We start from the raw sequence: 17,710 nt of genomic DNA, 5'->3' as shown, positions 1-17,710 counted from the left end.
AGCTGCGCGCGAACCTCATTGGCAAGCTTCGAAAAATAAACGGTCTCGCAAAACACGGACAATGCATTGAGAAAAAGAATTATTTACGGGAAGTAAATTTTGTGACGACGTAATTGTCGAGAATGACTCCATAAGATAGTTTAAATTCGTGTCGGAAATAATTTCATTTAATATTAATTTACATAAAAAAAATCATTGACTTCAGAAGAAAATATGAAAAACTCCTTTTGACGAACATTTTAGTAACTTAAAAAAGTTAAGGAGTTTCTATCGTAAGTCGATAATTTCCCCAATCGATCGATACTAAGGCATTCTTTGAATTCAATTTGTATTACTTTGATTTTTATCGATTTTTTAAAACTTAGATTAGTCAATTCGTGCTTAATGATTGATTTATCCCGAACAACCGTAGAAATAGATTGAGATAATACAATTTTACCTTTACAATTTCCAACTTCTAATGATAAAAACCAATAAAATTATCCAATGATCAAACGGTCATCTTTATTTTCGTAATTCAATCATTAATATCTTCTCATTATAACTAATCAGATGGAATTTTTATTATAAATTTGTTTCGCGTACCGGAAATTGGTAAATACCGAGTATTTTTAAATTTCATTCTGAAACGGTCGTTTGAATTTATTCTGGTCACGTGTTACATGTTGTGGTGTTCATAACCTCGAATAAAGTTTGAAATACTCTCTGATGGAGAAACTGAGGTAATTACGGATTTAGAGGTGATTTTTAATCGTTTCGAGGAGATAGAATGGAAGGAGAATCAAGTGATTGCTCGGTGACGTGTGATAATGATCCCACGGACAAGGATTTTGAAATGAATGAGTTTAAAACCCAAAGTGGAGAGTCTGATGATGACAACAGTCAACACGTGAGTAAAAATTAAGGGTTATAGAAGATTTATTAAATTACGTGTTGTTTCCAGGGCTTAGGGTGCACTCGAGCATTGTGGAAGTTTTTTTTGGAGAAAGTAAGGTTTAATAAAGTTTTTATCTTCTTTCAGGAAAAGGTGGAGGGAGAGAATGCCGAGGAAGACGACGAGGAGAACGAAACAGTTTATCCCGGAGGGCACAAATTAAATAAAAAATATACCTGCATTCGGTATCCTGGGAATGTTATTAATGTAGACAAGGCTATGGAGACACTTGGAGGGCTCTCGGGTATTTCCACCGTGAGCAATTGCCCTCATAAATAATGAAGAACTGAGTGATTTCTAGGATTCTTCGCATTTCTCTCGTTTCTTGGCAATAAGTCGATGGCAAGAGAAAGGGAAAGAATCAAAAGGAACTCTTTATAGAAAATTTCAAGACATTGTAAAATCAATGATTTTTTAGATATTTTTGGGAATGCTTATGATAAATTTCCTATATTGCTTCCAGTTTTCTTTGTTTCTTTTTTTAAAATAATTTAATCATATAATAATAGAACTTTAGCGAACGTTTTTTTTACTGGGCATTTCGAGATGTGTCGATGTGTAGTAAAGTTCTCAGGATTTTTTTTCCTGGCACAAATCGTTTCTACGTTATTAAAAAAAATACTCATCATCACACTGGATTTACTTTCTCTATAGTAAATACGTATATTTTCAACATAAAAAATATGTTTCAGGCAGTGACAACATCGAACCGACGCCTGGAGCTTCGATTCCGTCCTTCAGATGGGTTTTGTAAGCCAGCCTGTGGGGATCGCCACCAGGTTTCAGGTTTTCTCCTGAGAATTCGCGTGAAAAAATCAAGAGTTGATAATGTAACGGGGGAAAATCAGGAGAAAGCTTCTCAAGCCTGGAGAAACCACGCATCAGCGATGCCCAAGGACATCACGAGGCTCGAGGATTCAATTGAAGACATCACAAAGGACCTTCGGAGCTCCTCCATTGATCCCGGAGAATCCAATCCTAGAAATAACTGTAGGATTGATAAATCCAAATACGAGGATCTCTCTGGGAACCAAAATTACCGTCTCCCGAAGCTGAAGATTATGGGGAGAGTGGATACAGAGTTCAGGTTCACCAGTCTCTGTGACTTTCAGTACCTGCCAGTAGCCAGAAGTACGAGGGATTCTGGAAGGAACGAGTCTATCTATGAGAGCATTCATCCTGTAGGAATTCCTCCGTACAAGTGGTTGGAGAAGAAAGTTCCTTATTTTTTTCCACCGGCTGCTTTCAGCAGAATGGACAACGTTCAGCAGTTACCATTGAAGGCTGAGACCAAAGAACCTGGTGGGTATTCGAAATTAATGTCATATCTTTGGAAATTTTCTGACCACTTCATTTAGTTTCATTACATTTTCTTCGAAATTTATCCCTAGAAAAGAGTTTTACAAAAAGTTTCAGCCATATAGAAGAAAGCTTTCATACATATCATTTATAATCAATTAATGCAGGAATCCCGCATAGCAGCGCATACTTTTTCATTAGTTGACAATAAACATTGCCATTTTCACAGGTACAATTGGCTCAGCTAAGAGTTCTCTAGCAAAGTTCTACATAATTCAATCTAATTTCAGTAATACTGAGCAGTTTTCCAGGAATTAAATTTGAAAATTTGAATTGTTTTTTAAATTCATTCATCAATATTCTATTTGAGTCAATTTTACAGTATAATATGAAGTAAGATTATGCATACTTTATGCATCAGTATTCCAACTTTTTGCCCAAAATGATTGCGCCTAAAAATATGCGTAAAGTTTGCAAAATAATTTAAAAAATTGAAACTTAAAAAACAATTCTCCATGAATGTTAAGAAAATGCAATTGGATTTAAATTCAGGGCAAGAAAATATCATTGGAAAAACGAGAAAGCGTCGAGCGGGTCTAGCCAACTTCATTCACTTCGTGACCGCAACAATTCCTACGCACCCTCCCAAAGGTATCGAGATAGCGATGAAGGTGAAGTTTCTGAACGACAATCACCTGGAGACGATGAGAGCCCTCTTCGAGGAGAGGCCGATTTGGTCGAGGAATGCAATTCTCTACAAAACTAATTACACAAATGAACAATTAAAAATTCTGCTGCCATCGTACGCGTACTATTTTCTTAGTGGACCTTGGAGGATCATGTGGATTAAATTGGGATACGATCCGAGGAAAGATCCCACTGCGAGAAAATATCAGACCCTGGATTATCGACTCAAGTCAATGCACGGGCTCGAGCAGAATATCAAGGGTAAAAAACGCAATATGAGCTACAGTCTGCCTTACAAAGCTGCTAATCCTGCTAGACCCAAGCCTGCTGTCCTGGGGACTATGGAGCTGGAGGAGGAAGTGGCCAAGGAAGAGACCAAGAACGATAATGTTTACATTTACCGTGAGGGAACTATCCCACCGTCGAGGCAGATGTTTTATCAGGTAAATTTATTCTTATTGAAAAAATCATTGTCCACCTCATTCACTCGATATTTTCAGTCCTCAATGCTTCCCTCTCTTATATATAAATGACATGTATTCCATATAAAACTGACGAAGCTTTCAAAGCTCACGAAAGCAGGATTTGAATGGTTCAAGGTTCAAAACATGAAATAGGTATATCATCTTATCGTAGAGGTTTTCCATTCGGCCAAATTTTCAGTACCCGTGCCATTAAAAAGTGATGCATTTGGAAGCTTATTTTCTTTTCACGATAAAAACGTGTCGCGTCCATTCTCTGTGTTAAGGATATATATTGTGATTCTTGTAGTTCAAAACGAAACTTGTCAAATATTCCCAACTATCTGAACGCTTGAATAATAAGCTTTCAAATGATACGGATCATTGATGTATTTTCCATGTAAATGATTTCCCAAATACCAATTTATTTCAACAGTATTCGTCAATGAGAAAACTTGCACTTTCAAAAAATACATGACAATTATCAAAGATCAGGAAAGAAAATATAAATTAGACAGTTAAAATAAAAAAAAAGAATGATCAGTAACTATTTAACATCCTGCTACTTGTTAGAATTGCTTCAACAGATTAATCTTTTCGATGGGAGGGAACCGACTATATACTCACAGATAATAAAAATCGTCCCCTATAGCATGTGCGTTCCGCGCGCGCCTCTGATGTCACACTAGCAATTATAAATCCATTCGAAATACGAGTTGTCTGATGCCATACGTACGTAATTTTAACCCAATTTCAATTAACAACGTCCATTAAATTTTCCATTTATCTTGCGAATTCAAGAAATGTGTGTTTTTCGTGTTGAATGATAATCGAGTTTCCAATGAAGACCTGAGTTTACATGCTCATCGTGCAAATGTCATTTTAAATATAATAGAATTATCAATATATTGATTCAGGGAAATGATTGCCTGAATTTTCCTCACTTTCACGGTTTTTCAGTGTCAAATTGAATGTCATTGTGCCATTGTTGAAAATTTCATTTTTCCATTAGAAATGTCAAGGGTCATTTTCGAACAGTATATTAAAATTTGGAATCAAATGTGGGTTGCGGCGACCACCCGAATGGTTATAAAAACACGATGGAAAAAAGAGGAAAAATTATTGAAGGGCGGTAAATTATGAATAACCATCCGAGTGGTTACTGCAAGGCAAATTTGATCCTAAACTCTAATATATTTTAAGCTAACAAGATTGAATTTAAACAAAAGACCGCGTTTGATAAGTCATCCGGTAAATATCTAGTTCAGGTCCAACAAACCATTCTGGATGTTTTTTATTTGATTGGATCAGTTTCCGTCACCTAATTAAGGATTTGCTCACCTTTTTATCCGGAAACCATACATTTATCGATGATCTATCCAGGTCTTAATTTAGTAAAAAGTCACATGCATACAATATTATTATTTGTGTTTGAGAAGTAAAATTTCCTAATTTGAACCATTCCATTTCCAGTACTGCGATGTTTACTGCGAAGAAATACAGGCTATGCTAAATAAACTACCAGACCCATCACCAGGTAGCAAATGTCATGAGAAAAGAGGATGGCTTCCAAGTGGATTTGGGGACCAGTGCAGGGAGATAATAAATCGACAAGTGAAAACTCTTCTGAGAAAGAAAATGAACATTCCTGAAGACCGTGAGTGATTTGTGTATTTTCACTTGACATCGCTGGAGAAAATATAAAATAATTATATTTTTTCAGATCCAACAACTCTTCCCAGAAAACGAAGAAGCAGATTGAGCATGAAACTACCTTTCAGCAGAGGCGATAAACGACGAAAATTGGTGGCGAGCAAGACAATAGAAAAGAAACGATCCAGCAATTCCTCAAATGAATCTGACCCAGACTGGCAAGACACTTGATCAACGAAGCCACCAATAAACATTCGACACATTCAATTAATATATTATTCACGTCAACAGACCTAAACATGTCATTAAAGTAAAGAAAACCAGAGCTTCTTTTCAACTTTTAATAACGCTTAAGATATCAAAAATTGTGATTAATTTATTTAAAAATAGTCATCTGTAGTTATCGTATAATCTATAAAATTTATATGAAATTTATGTGGAAATTATTCTGTTTCAAATGAAAAACCAATTTTCTCAAAAGCAATGGTTTTCGAAAGGAAAGACCATTAATTTTTCTTGGCACTTTTCACAGAAAAAATTACAAACGAATTCCACGATTGGTGCTGGCAATGTAAGAGAGTAACTCCTGCGAGTCTTCGCAGACGAATGGCTTCTCGTGATAACAAGCAACATCGTGCCAAGCGATACCATCATTATAAACATTATTGAGTACAGATAGACAAGATTCGGTGGTGCCATTGATATCGAATTCGGCATTGTCGGGTTGACGTTGTTTTTTGTGTCCCGTTTGAGACCAGGGGTTGTAGCCCCATCCGGCTGGGGTCTGGTTAGTTGGCGCCATCTTCTCACGATTAGCTGACCAGAACCAACCGTAGAGGGACTTTGGCTCAAGATCGCGACGATTTTCGCAGCCTTTGAAATCGCAGAGACGGCCTGAGGTCCAGATGTAAGGCACGTCGTCTAGAAAATTCATAATTACCAATTAATTTATTTCTTATCACATGCGAAAATTAAGGCTTCACAATTCTTCACATCTTCGCAGTCTGATACAACCAATTTCATTTCTCCTGGAGGAGATAATCAATTGTAATTAAGTTTTAAAACTGCGAGGTGGACGACTATTTATCCGTCATCTTGTTGTCCAGAGAGGCTCCCAAGATGGCGGCGCTGGGTTGTATAGCCCACATCGTAGTTTCAATCGTTTGTTTTTTCGATTAATCTGTTTCTAAAAATTCGCAAATCGTTCCTTCGAACTTTCCAAACGTGAATATTCGCAGTTGAACAATTCTTTGGGGTTTCAATGGAATTTGTTCTGTCCCTGGCCTTGATTAATTCTTGGGTTGAACAAAACGGCAAATATTTTTGAATGTAAAAAAATAATTTACTTTGTTGAATAAGCTTGAAGATCATATTATTCTCATCCTGTGTCTCGATGGACACGAGGTCCATGCAGTACTCTCTGCAGATGTTTCGGGCGTCCAACCAGTCAACTTTAGCATTGGCATGAACGGGCACATGACTGCTCAGGAAGTAGTTGTGTCCTTTGTAATTGAACTCCTTCGGCCCTAAAAAATGGATTAGCCAATTAAAATAATAGATTCAATGATTGTCTGGAACGAATTAACAGTAAAATGCAAGGAATCACTTTACAACATCGAATTATCTATTAACGACAATTCATCAGCCCGTATAGGTCACAGGTCGTCAGCATGTTGAAATAGAAACCCATTCTCTCCGACTGGCCGTTTAAAAATGACCGTAGGAAAAAAAATAAATTACTCGAAAAACCATCTCGAGTAATTACTTAATTACTGTCTAATTAACGTCAGAAGTGTTTCAACAAAATTCATGACATCTCCATAAGAAAGTGCGGTCAATATAAATCAGAGACATTTGTCACTCAAAGAAGGATAAATGAATAAATGAATAAATTAAACAAATCGGCGGAGTTGCCTGAGAAAAATAAAGAAAAAAACTTGGAAACAACAGTAAGCATCGGTTACACACGGAGATATTCAACTCGAAAATGTCAACTGTCTTGTTTTTTACTTTTTTTTTCTTCTCAACTTATCGATGATTGCCACCGTGAGGAGATGTTCCATTGCGAAATTCTCCATCTCCATCATGCAAGCGTTGATAGCTGAAGAACTCGGTCGTAAGTTTATCCATGAAATTCTAAAAAATTCATGCACCAATAAAATAAATTCAAAAATGCACCAATTTTACTAGAAAATTCAATGGATTCTCTCTAAATGCTCAATCAAAAATATTCTGTAGGCAATGGAATTACATTTTTCTATTCAATTTATTCTACGCAGATATTTTATACTAACTTCTTTTTTCGTAAAAAAAATAAAAGAGCTAAAATTGATTAATTTGGGTGGACGAAATTCTGTAGAAAATATCTCAATAGAAGAAGTTGCTGGGCAAAATCAAATTCTAATGCCTTTTTGCAATTTCAATATTTTAGTAGAATCGTTTAAATATGATGTACAGTAACCAAAATTTCAATAGAATTGTTTAATGCATTCACTTAGTTTTTCTATGAAATTTTTCCATAAGTATTGTCTTTAACCAGAAAAATAATTTCGTAAAACAGCGAGAGTGACTGCAGAGTTCACAGAGATCCTTGTAGATCAGCGATAAAAAATCCCAGGCAAGCCTCAACAAAGAGATTAGAATCCCCTCATTGTATTCTTCGTTAATTTTCCATTAATCCCTCATTTTATGTACTTCCTTTTGTCTAAAAATTTCTGTCGACTTGGATTCTCTTCCGTTAATACTTGTGCGTTGGCGCAATCTCGAATAACAATGTCTGACCCAATCGACTAAATTGATCGTAAATTCACTCCTCAAATTCTTTCGACATTTCAACCCGAAAGAAAAACAAAACAGCAAAAATTCAGCTTCTCAACTATTCAACTATTCCAAAATTCTACAGGCACGGAAATATGTTTCGCCAGTGAGCAATTGGTCATCGTAAACTACCTCGCCAGGTAATAATCTTCACTATTACATTGTGAAATCTCTTTTTCAGAAAAAAAAAATTGGTTACACTGCAAAAAAGGTGAAATGAAATTGAAAAAAAATGCAAAATAAAATTATAATATACATTATATGCACTGCAATTATATTATTGGACTGTATCTGACATATACATGAGATATATATTTTTAGGGGCACAAATGCAATGTCATATATATGTCACATGTAATTATGAGCATATATTTTGGATGAGGATGTGAGAGAGATTGGTAATATCGGTGATTTGAATTTGAATTAATAAAAAGGACATTGTATTGAGTTTTATGTGGAACGATGAGAAGAGAAAAATGGATATTTTAAAGATCGAAGGGAAAGGTAATGCATGTAAGATCATTAGTGAAGTTGATTGCGGAGTCTGGGACGGTACATCCGTAACTCGGTGCCGTGAACAAAGTCGTAAGGTGAATTACGAAACAATTCTGGATGAGGACGTTTTAAAGAGACTGGGTAGCGCAAAAGGTACGAGAAGGAGTTGTACTGAGAGAACACTAAAACTCCCACGGCCTGTGAAAAATACTGGCTATCCATCAAGCGTTTCTCTCACGTTTTTATTAAATACCAGGTGAAATTACCATTTACCTATTCAACCAAAGCTTTTATCGACTCCTAACCAAATCCATAAAAGCAAAACCCGAGCTCTCCGAGTTCCGCCTTTTTAACAACGACCATGGATTCAACTGATTTATGACGAATTTAACAGCCTCCGCGACATCCCACAAATTTCTATTCCCGAAGCATCCGTAAACAATGTTAAAAACACCGAAAACCTGAAGAATTCGATGACGCAAAAGGTCAAGATTATTTACATTGAAAGTCGTTCCCCAAAGAGAAAAAAAAAAGGTAATGATAATCGTGACTAGTCATGTCTCCACAAAACCACACGATCCGTCATCCCAAAGGTTAAAATATTTACTATTTCCTCCGTTTCCATTTTTAATATATAAAAAAGCATTGAGAAACCAGGGGAATTCCACCTTGAAACAAAAAAATCCACGACAGTGAGAGAAATAAAAAGAAAAGAGCCAACGAATCTTTATGTGGACAGTTTTTAGAAAGTTTGTGATGCCTGGAGATGCGATTCACATTGGTAATTTTCGTAAGGCATAATGTGATAATAATTGTTACAAAATAATTGCACGAGGATGAATAAAGTCAAGGGAGATGGATAGGTCAAACGACCATAGAACTTTCACTCTTCAATTGGCCACCAACAAACAACCATTTTTTTACAGCGTAAATAATGATTTTACTACTTTCTTCTATTGTTTATTCACACTGACAAATAATTTCACAGCAGTAATATCTCCGTTCCCAATGTTTCATCGTTCCTTCAAATTCACGACGGTACATGAATTATTCATTAGAGCTCAGGTGTATTCAGGTTTCCTTAGTGTTAAGAGGCTCAAACAGTTGAGAGTTGAGAGATTTGTTTCGTAGGTCTTCTCATAATTAATAATTATTGATAGCTATTGTGATACAATTTTAACTCTATTTTTAGGCATTAATAAGTCTCATCTCTCAGACTGTTGAGGTTTCATAATAAAATTCAATTCAATTCATTCACCTTTTCAGGTGAGTGCACGAGATTTACGAGATTTATGTCTCAAAATCAATGAAGATTCCGTAGTGAATATTAAGGTGAGAGAGTGATTGGAGAAGTTATCACTCGAATGCATGAGACTTACTGAATTTATCAGTCTGAATTTGATTCGCGTTTACGAGAGCTATCAGACGTGAGCGGTTTTTACTCGAGTCGTTCTCATGTTTGATATTTTTTGATATGTCGTTGACGTTAACATTATCTATGAGACTTGTGAGACATATGAGACATTTTAGTACATTTGGAGCGTCTCAAAATCCATAGAAAAGAACAATTTTTTCTTTCTTTGACTGATCATTGGCTGTTTGGTTTTAATGATAAAACCTTAAACGCTTGAATCAACGGTTCAATCGGTTTCGTGTTATGGTAATACGGGTTACGTGAATATACATTGGATTCGCTTCGTGGTCTGAATTCAATGGGGGAAAGTGTTACAACACCAGGAGAATATTCTTGAGGCGCTTTCGATGGCATCTACCATCGGATTTGTTTGATTATTTTTCTGACCTTCAGCTGCTCAATGTCTCAAATGATTATCCATGCCACAACGTAATCCATCATTTTTCTTTACTTGTTGTAGATTCCAATCTTTTTATAATCAATGAGAATAAAAATAACCATTAACGTACGCGTACAACTGCATGGGGCACGTCGTGATTTTTTTTTTCACGTCTTCCAAGCTCATGACACCGATACGAAAGTGTGAAACTCCGGAGGCTAGTCTCGGCTTCTAATACTTGAATGGACTTGTTTCATCTCCAAAGGTGTCAGCTGAATAATTGAACGCGAGCTCAATTATTGTTGAGAATGTGTTGAATAAGTGGTTATTCAATAAAAAGGAGTGATTCTTTAATTTGATTGAAGAGATAAGGCTGAATAAAATTGTTACAAATAAAATGATTTTTTCGTTTCTATGGAATTGGGGAATTTTTGAAGACATACGTATCGTGAAGTATCATGAGAACTGTTAATAATTTTTGCTTTTATAGTTATAGTTATTAATGGATTGAGCAAGTTGAAAACTTACGATTGGCGCATTTTTGAGCAACAGGCAACGAGAGAAATCTTCCAGGACGATTGCTGTGGGGTCTAGCATCCTTAACAGCAGCTTGAACACAAGAGGCAACAGCCAGTACGACCACTAAGGCCAGCTTCATCTGAAACTCCAATTTTCAAACTAGAATCTCACCACGAGTTTTGAATAAATCACCACAATTGTGTTAGGAAAAGCCAGTCGAACTCACCTTGGTATTTAAAAAATCAACAAATTGAGGGAAAAAAACTGGTGAAAATAACAGAAAATAAAAATGATCTCTCGTCAGTCGAGAACACAAGAGAAAATCCACCCGAGGGAATAATGAGGCGAGGCTTTGGAGAACGTCTGGTTATATAGACGTGTCGTGGGGTACCTGGTGGTGGGGCAGAATGGGCAGCATCCATGGGGCCCCAATGGGCCGCCTCAGGGTAACAGGCGTCTGATGTCTTTGATGCGTATCAGAATGGAAAGAGAAAAAATGGTTTTCATTATTTCACAGATCCCAAACTGCAAGACTTTGGATAATTGCTACTTTATGGCTCTATAAACTCACTACTGGGCAGTTGAGCAATTTTTTTTCCAATAGAAAGGGTATCTGTCGATGGAAAAAAATATTTTTCATCGTCTAACGGCCTCAAAGTACTTGGATTAGTCGCTGTGCCGAGGATGTTTATCTCAAGGCTTTCAAAACCTGATTTCTTCGGTATTGATTCATCTCTCTGTGATAGTTGAGAAGTTTATCAGATGGGATCTTCGAGATCCCGGGACTGTGGTACCTGGCGCCGGACACGGCAACCAGGTGACATAACTCCAGGTGCAGACACCCTCACCACCAAATTATCAGAGAATTCCAGTTACTTTTTGTCTTTTGTCTTTGTCATCGGAAGAAAAATTATCCATGCCACGTGAATTCAATTGGGACAAGTGATTGGACAAATATTTACCAAAATCTTTTTCCGAAATTCCCATCAATAAATTCATCGACTGCTATCTTTCATCGATAGAAATAATTTTTTTTTGAGTTTCACGTCGAGGAAAAAATTATTAATATTCAGAAAACGTTGGTAATTGATAAATCAATAAATAATTAAGAATTTCGTGTGGAATGTTCATGTTTTCTCCGCTGTATTTTGTTTATTGTTGCACAACAGGATCAGAATTCTCCGAATTTTACATAAAAAATCCCAAAACAATATTCACATAAAAAAACTAGAAATCTATTAACTTTCTCCATTGTAGTATAATAATCCACTGACGATCAACACGAACAAATAAAACACATAAAAAATAAAAAAATCACTTGTTTTTATGAAAATTGAATAAAATCAGCCGAAAATCCGACTAGAATATAAACGGGGAATCATTAAAATTTGAATAAAATGCTCATAGAATTTCTATGGAGTTCCACCAGAAATTCACAAGAATTTCCAGAGAAATCTATAGCTTTTTGTTGTCATTTTTAAATCAAGACATTCTGAAAATGGTATTTTCCCTTGAGAGACATCTTCTCTGCACACCCTTACGAGAAAATAACCGAAGAATTTCATTAACTCATTCGACTTTGTCCATTCCCACAGGTGGAATCATCCTTGGAGAATTCAGAGCAGCCTCGCTTCATCCCTCATCCGCATAATTACTCAATGGGGTCAATGAGAGAACGAACATTCATTATTTCCTCCTGAGAATCATCATTTTGCATATCACTTTCACCTCCGCGACACATAGAATAAAAATTCATGAGAGTATCAGCTAATGTCAACAATTTAATCGCCTGGACAAATATCGTGAAATTTACCAAAAATCAGCACTAAACCATACTGCAAATAAATCATTTCAACAGTACGAATTCGTTAGTTTCGACAACCACTTGATTTATTTCTGAATTAATCAACATCTTCGCGTATTTATCGATTAAAAAGCCGGCTTGATTAAATCGATATTCAAAATGAGGCACGTGACGAATATTCATCCGTTGAGGCGCGTCGTCGACCTTGCAATACCCGCAAATCTCGTTTCTTCGTTTTCGCAATTATCTCAGCCCCCTTTTTCATCCGTCTTAAAAGGCAACATTGAATTACGCGCCTGGTATTTTCTCCGTGGGCCTTAATATTTGTTGAATTGATTTTCTCCTTATTCACCCTTAAACACAAAATAAAAATACAATACTATTCTAAGAAGTTATTGCTGATATCTTCTCATTTTTCAAGTTTTTTCCAAATTTCTGAGGAACGCTCGATAAAATTCACGCGAAAAATACTATATTACGTAACAAGTGCGTAATGGATTTCTTGGCTCGTCGGAGGGTTGTAACACGAGCCAATAGCGAGTCCCACGAGTCAATAATCCATAAGGCACGTGTTTCGTACACTATTTTATGTCATTGGGCCCGTAATCCGCGATTCACGCGAGAATCACGCGAAATCTACTGTTTTCAAGTTTTATTATGATTCAATGTCTCACGATGTTTCATTACTTTTGGCAGAATTTTTCTACGTTCTCACTGAACCTTTGCAAAAATTCACAAAACATTATCAAAAATGGAAATTTGTGAGTCATTGATTCGGGGCACCAATAAACAACGGCATTTTTTTCAGGACAATCTGATCCACGGTTTTCCAACAATTTATTTCAAAAACTTTAAGAATGAGAGAATATCGGCAATGGCTCCTTAATAATCGCCTTAAGGTAGTATTTCAGTATATCGAAGCAACGATGAGATTTTGATGAAAACTTATATACAGATAGATTTTAATGCAAAAATTACTCAGTTAAATTTTTAGAGGCCTGGATGAGCCAGAACATTAGTTATTAATTTTCTTATTTTTCAACGATGAACATTGAGTCTTACGACAGTTCACGATTGTTTTTTAGTTTAGAAAATTGCAACGATGAGTGTTTCATGAAATTTTTTTAGCTGTATGTACAGATGTTAAAGACCATTATGTGCGTTAAAAAATTTTGATCCATGGGCTATAAATGCTTAAATTAATTAATTAGATGTAAAATGAATTGATATGACAACGGCGCTATATAGGTTAGGTGAGCTGTCATTACAGGAACGCATCACGCAGGCGTACAAACCGTTTAGCAATATTATCATGCCTAGTTACCGCGCTAATCAAACTCATCAGTACCTCAGCTTGACTCATGATGTACTGGGAGTACTACCTTAACGTCACCGTATGTGTGGATTTATTTTTTTGAGCATTTATGCACACGTTTATTCGATCGAGCGATTTTGAGGAAAAATTGTTCTAGCTTGTGGCGCAACTCCAATTAAAAGGCGGGACCTCTCTTACTGGAAGAATCTTCTTTTCTCTACATAACTCGTGAGAAGCAGCAAAAAAAAATTGTCGAAAATTTTGAGACCAGATTTCCGTTCATATTTGGCGGAATGGCCCATATGCTAGTAATTATATGTGATATATACATATTGTATTTTGGCAAAAATATTTGTGCGTGTAATTAATATATATTTCCCGTAAATACCTTTTTCCATACGACCACGATAAACTAAGAAACTAAAAGTGAAATTTCACTTTCAATTTCTTCAATTATAGCCTACAGTGTAACACCCATTGGTGTTCTGCACGGAAAAACGTAGAAAAAATAAATATATAAAATGTATATAGGTATAGGTATTATATAACTTTTATATATAGTGGACTAATTCTGTATAAAAAATATATAGTTTTTCACTTTTATATAATAATTGTAAATTGTATATTACAGACGCATTTCAAAGTACGTTCGTCTACGTACTATTGACTGTAAATTGAATATATTGATAAGCACGTGGGGTTTAAATTAATAATGTTTAATTATTTAGATTGAGGTGTAATTAACATGTCAGGAGAAAGATAAAACAATAGAAAGAATGAATATATGAATCAGAGGAGGGATATTTAAAAAAGACAAAAGAAGAAGTCATTCCATTCACACACAAGGAGATTTTTTTATTTATAGTTATATTTAATATTCTAGTAATATTTAATTGGTATATAATATTTTATCATTTTTTTTACAGTGATGCAGTTGTAAATTGATGAAGTCATTAATTATTATTAATTATTAATCAGGGAACAGGAGACAGTTGAAGTTGTCGATGTGAATCAATATATAGATATCAGGTGAACCACAAAATATTAAAATAAAGATGATATATGTATAAATTTTCGAAAAGTGTACCGATAATTATATTAATAATGGAAGTTATGAATAGCCGCGCAAACCAAGACATCCAGGCCAGTCTCATCACCTCTCAGGTGAACAAATTAATCAGAAAAGGGGAAAAAATCTTGAAAAAGGGGAGATGATGAAAATAAAGTTGGCGAGCTATGAATAACAAAATTCAGGACATTGTCTTGGTATAAGCGATTCATAAGTAATCGATTTATCGCGAGAATAAGAGGTACATAAATCCCCCCTCCCCAGATGCAGACACATGTGATTATTGCCCAATCCCTCACACCCATCGCCTCGCACGTGATGATCGTGCAATCACCCTTCATTTTTCATTTAATTATGTAAAATAATTTGTGTATCAAATCCCCCTTTTATTAATTTTACACCGTCTTCTAGAAAGATTTCATGAAAAATTATTCCTTAGCAATTGACAATTGATGGAAAAATATATCCTTTAATTTCGAATTATTCAAAAACTTCGGGCAATTTTCCACTAGACATTATTATTTTTACTAGGGCTTTAACTAATTATTCCATAAAACGTGAAATTCTATATTTTTTCTGTGCTCTATAATTCCATTAATCATTTCTTTCCAAAATAAATAACAAACTATAATAAATATTTATTACAATAACAAACGAAAAAGGATAATGGTTTTGGGGCTGATAATTTTTAATAGGTTTTTTTTCAATTCCATTATAAGCATAAGACTGGGAAGTTATGTTGAAAATGGTAAGGAGAACCGAAAAAATTGGATTTTTTCGTTGGTTGAGTCGAACGGATTGTCGGCGATTATTCGTCGGGGTCGGGGGGAAATTGAGAGATTCATCAGGAACCTTGAGCCACATGATGGTATAAACGAGAAACCAGCGGTTGAAAACAGTCACGAGTTCTAACATTTTCTTGGGACGAGAAGAAGAAAAAAACGTGGCCACTGCTAAACCATCTTCGTAAGGTGATTCCGGAGTAATTACGGGTAGATTTTTTTTCTCAATTGAGGAATCCACTTTTTATTTCATGGAATTGCTGTCAAAAATAATCCAATACATATTCCATTGACGCTTCTATGTTGTATATCACATAATATGTACATTTAAAATTATAATTATTGTAATTACTCTATTATTGATTTTGTATGGGAAATATTTAAATTGTGACTAGATCATATTCACTGCGATTTATTTTAATACAAAAAGAAAATTGGGGATTTGAGTGTGCGAAAAATGTGGATTGTTTCTCAACAATCGATTTGTTATCAAAGATGCATTTTTGAACTGATAGTCAAATAATTCCTTTTTGTAATAATAAAAACCGTTACGAAGCTTAATGAGTTTCTTCTGACATATTAGGGGGTAGAAGGAAATATCCCGATTTAATGAGAATTTTATGTTAGGTACTTCCATGGCTCTGAGAATGATGTGCAAAATTTCAGGGGAGTTGCGAGCATCGTTAATTAATCAGGATTTTTTTTTATAATCGATCTTTAACCCGTAGTCTTATGGGAATCCACAAAAATCATCGCAGACCGATGAAACTTGGGGTATTCATAAATAATCCCCTTGCACATAAACAATATATTTTTGTCGGCCAATTAAATAAATAATTCAGCTTAAATATTGATGAAATTAGTGCGAATTAACAGTTAATGTAGTATGTCATAGTTGATGAAAATTGACATGCAGATAGACTTTAATACAAAAATCATGCAGTTAAATTTTTGGACGACTGGATGGGCCAGAACAATAGTTATTAATTTTCTTATTTTTTGACGATTAAGATTGAGTCTTATGGCAGTTGACGGTTTTATTTTAGTAGTAAAAATTCCAACTATGAGTTTTTCATGAAATTTTTTAAACGAGATGTTAAAGAATATTTTGCCAGTTAAAAAATTTTGATTCATGGGCTCTAAATATTGCAATTAATTAATTCAGTGTGAAATTAATCGACGTGGCAACAAGGCTACTCAGGTACCGGGAATACTACCTTAAGCATAATTTCTGCGTGCGCAACTGAAAATAACGACAACGTCTCATAAAACCTAGTGAAGGAGGATGAGAGCGCGTTCTTCCCCACGTGCCACAAATAAAGAAATACATTCCTTATTAAAAATAAATAAGCTAAAAGATGATATTATGACGCAAACAAAAGAATTTTTTTACAGAAAAACTCCAAAATATTAATATTTAAAAAAATACTTGTGGCATACGGGAGAGGCACCCATGGGCCAAATATAAATTACCGCAACAAATTATTATAGATGCAAATTCCCACTGGGACACCCTATGAAGAGGGAAACTATGTAAGTAGTTCTTCTATATAAAATAACAGACATCAAATTAGGTTTTTATTATATATTTTTACCTACCACGTAAATTAAAATCCGAATGTAAACCATATTATCGATAAAAACTTTAAAACTGATCATCAAATTTGAGTGAAGTCCAACCGACAGGGATCAAAAATTAACTTATAATAAATATATTTCTGTAAAACAGCAAATGTAAAATAAATATATCAATAAAGATTTCAAAAGTCAAAAAAGTGAGAGCGCGTTGAATTCAAATATGACTGATACTCGAAATCACATGAATTCATTTGGCTTTCCGAGATTTTTCATCGATTTAATAATAAACACAATGGTCAGTAAATAAACAATTGTGATATTTGGAAACATATGACTAAATAGTTCCTTTCCACCAAGGCAGGATGTTGGAACACACGTACGTGAAGTTAAGTAGTGGATAGTGTTTAAAAACAGTTTTTGAGATCAATACTGCAAGAATAATGTTCATTGCTGATTTTTATCTTACACCGATCAATGACAATTCATTTTTAATGACTAGTTTTT

The 17,710-nt window shown here is 35.0% G+C and overlaps 2 protein-coding genes across 3 annotated transcripts; one reads left to right on the top strand and one right to left on the bottom strand.

The window, feature by feature from the left end:
- Window positions 1–678: 678 nt before the first annotated feature.
- l(2)37Cd (general transcription factor IIIC subunit l(2)37Cd) lies at window positions 679–5,314 on the top strand. Its single transcript, XM_011299195.1, has 6 exons — window positions 679–889; window positions 1,022–1,189; window positions 1,627–2,236; window positions 2,786–3,363; window positions 4,855–5,038; window positions 5,105–5,314. The coding sequence occupies exons 1-6, from the start codon at window positions 770–772 to the stop codon at window positions 5,263–5,265; spliced, it is 1,821 nt and encodes a 606-aa protein (XP_011297497.1). The 5' UTR covers window positions 679–769; the 3' UTR covers window positions 5,266–5,314.
- A 47-nt stretch (window positions 5,315–5,361) lies between these two features.
- Window positions 5,362–10,987, bottom strand: slf (C-type lectin domain-containing protein slf). 2 transcript variants are annotated; one of them, XM_011299194.1, is made up of 4 exons: window positions 10,885–10,987; window positions 10,668–10,803; window positions 6,381–6,560; window positions 5,362–5,955 (listed from the first exon to the last, which is right to left on the bottom strand). In XM_011299194.1, the coding sequence occupies exons 2-4, from the start codon at window positions 10,795–10,797 to the stop codon at window positions 5,573–5,575; spliced, it is 693 nt and encodes a 230-aa protein (XP_011297496.1). In that variant the 5' UTR covers window positions 10,798–10,803; window positions 10,885–10,987; the 3' UTR covers window positions 5,362–5,572. The 2 variants fall into 2 exon arrangements, with proteins under 2 accessions (XP_011297496.1, XP_011297495.1); XM_011299193.1 differs by having other exon boundaries at window positions 10,668–10,797.
- Window positions 10,988–17,710: the final 6,723 nt, after the last annotated feature.

The sequence above is a fragment of the Fopius arisanus genome, unplaced genomic scaffold, assembly GCF_000806365.1.
Source record: "Fopius arisanus strain USDA-PBARC FA_bdor unplaced genomic scaffold, ASM80636v1 scaffold00013, whole genome shotgun sequence".
NCBI classification, from domain to species: domain Eukaryota; kingdom Metazoa; phylum Arthropoda; class Insecta; order Hymenoptera; family Braconidae; genus Fopius; species Fopius arisanus.
This window is presented reverse-complemented; position numbering and strand designations above follow the sequence as displayed.

What these genes read in the sequence shown, in the direction of transcription:
- slf (XM_011299194.1), bottom strand. Translation starts at nt 10,797, where the DNA reads ATGAAGCTGGCCTTAGTGGTCGTACTGGCTGTTGCCTCTTGTGTTCAA. An exon ending in TGCTCAAAAATGCGCCAATC is followed by an intron (nt 6,561 to 10,667) that starts GTAAGTTTTCAA and finishes TCCATTTTTTAG; the next exon opens with GGCCGAAGGAGTTCAATTAC. An exon ending in CTTCAAGCTTATTCAACAAA is followed by an intron (nt 5,956 to 6,380) that starts GTAAATTATTTT and finishes TGAATTTTCTAG; the next exon opens with ACGACGTGCCTTACATCTGG.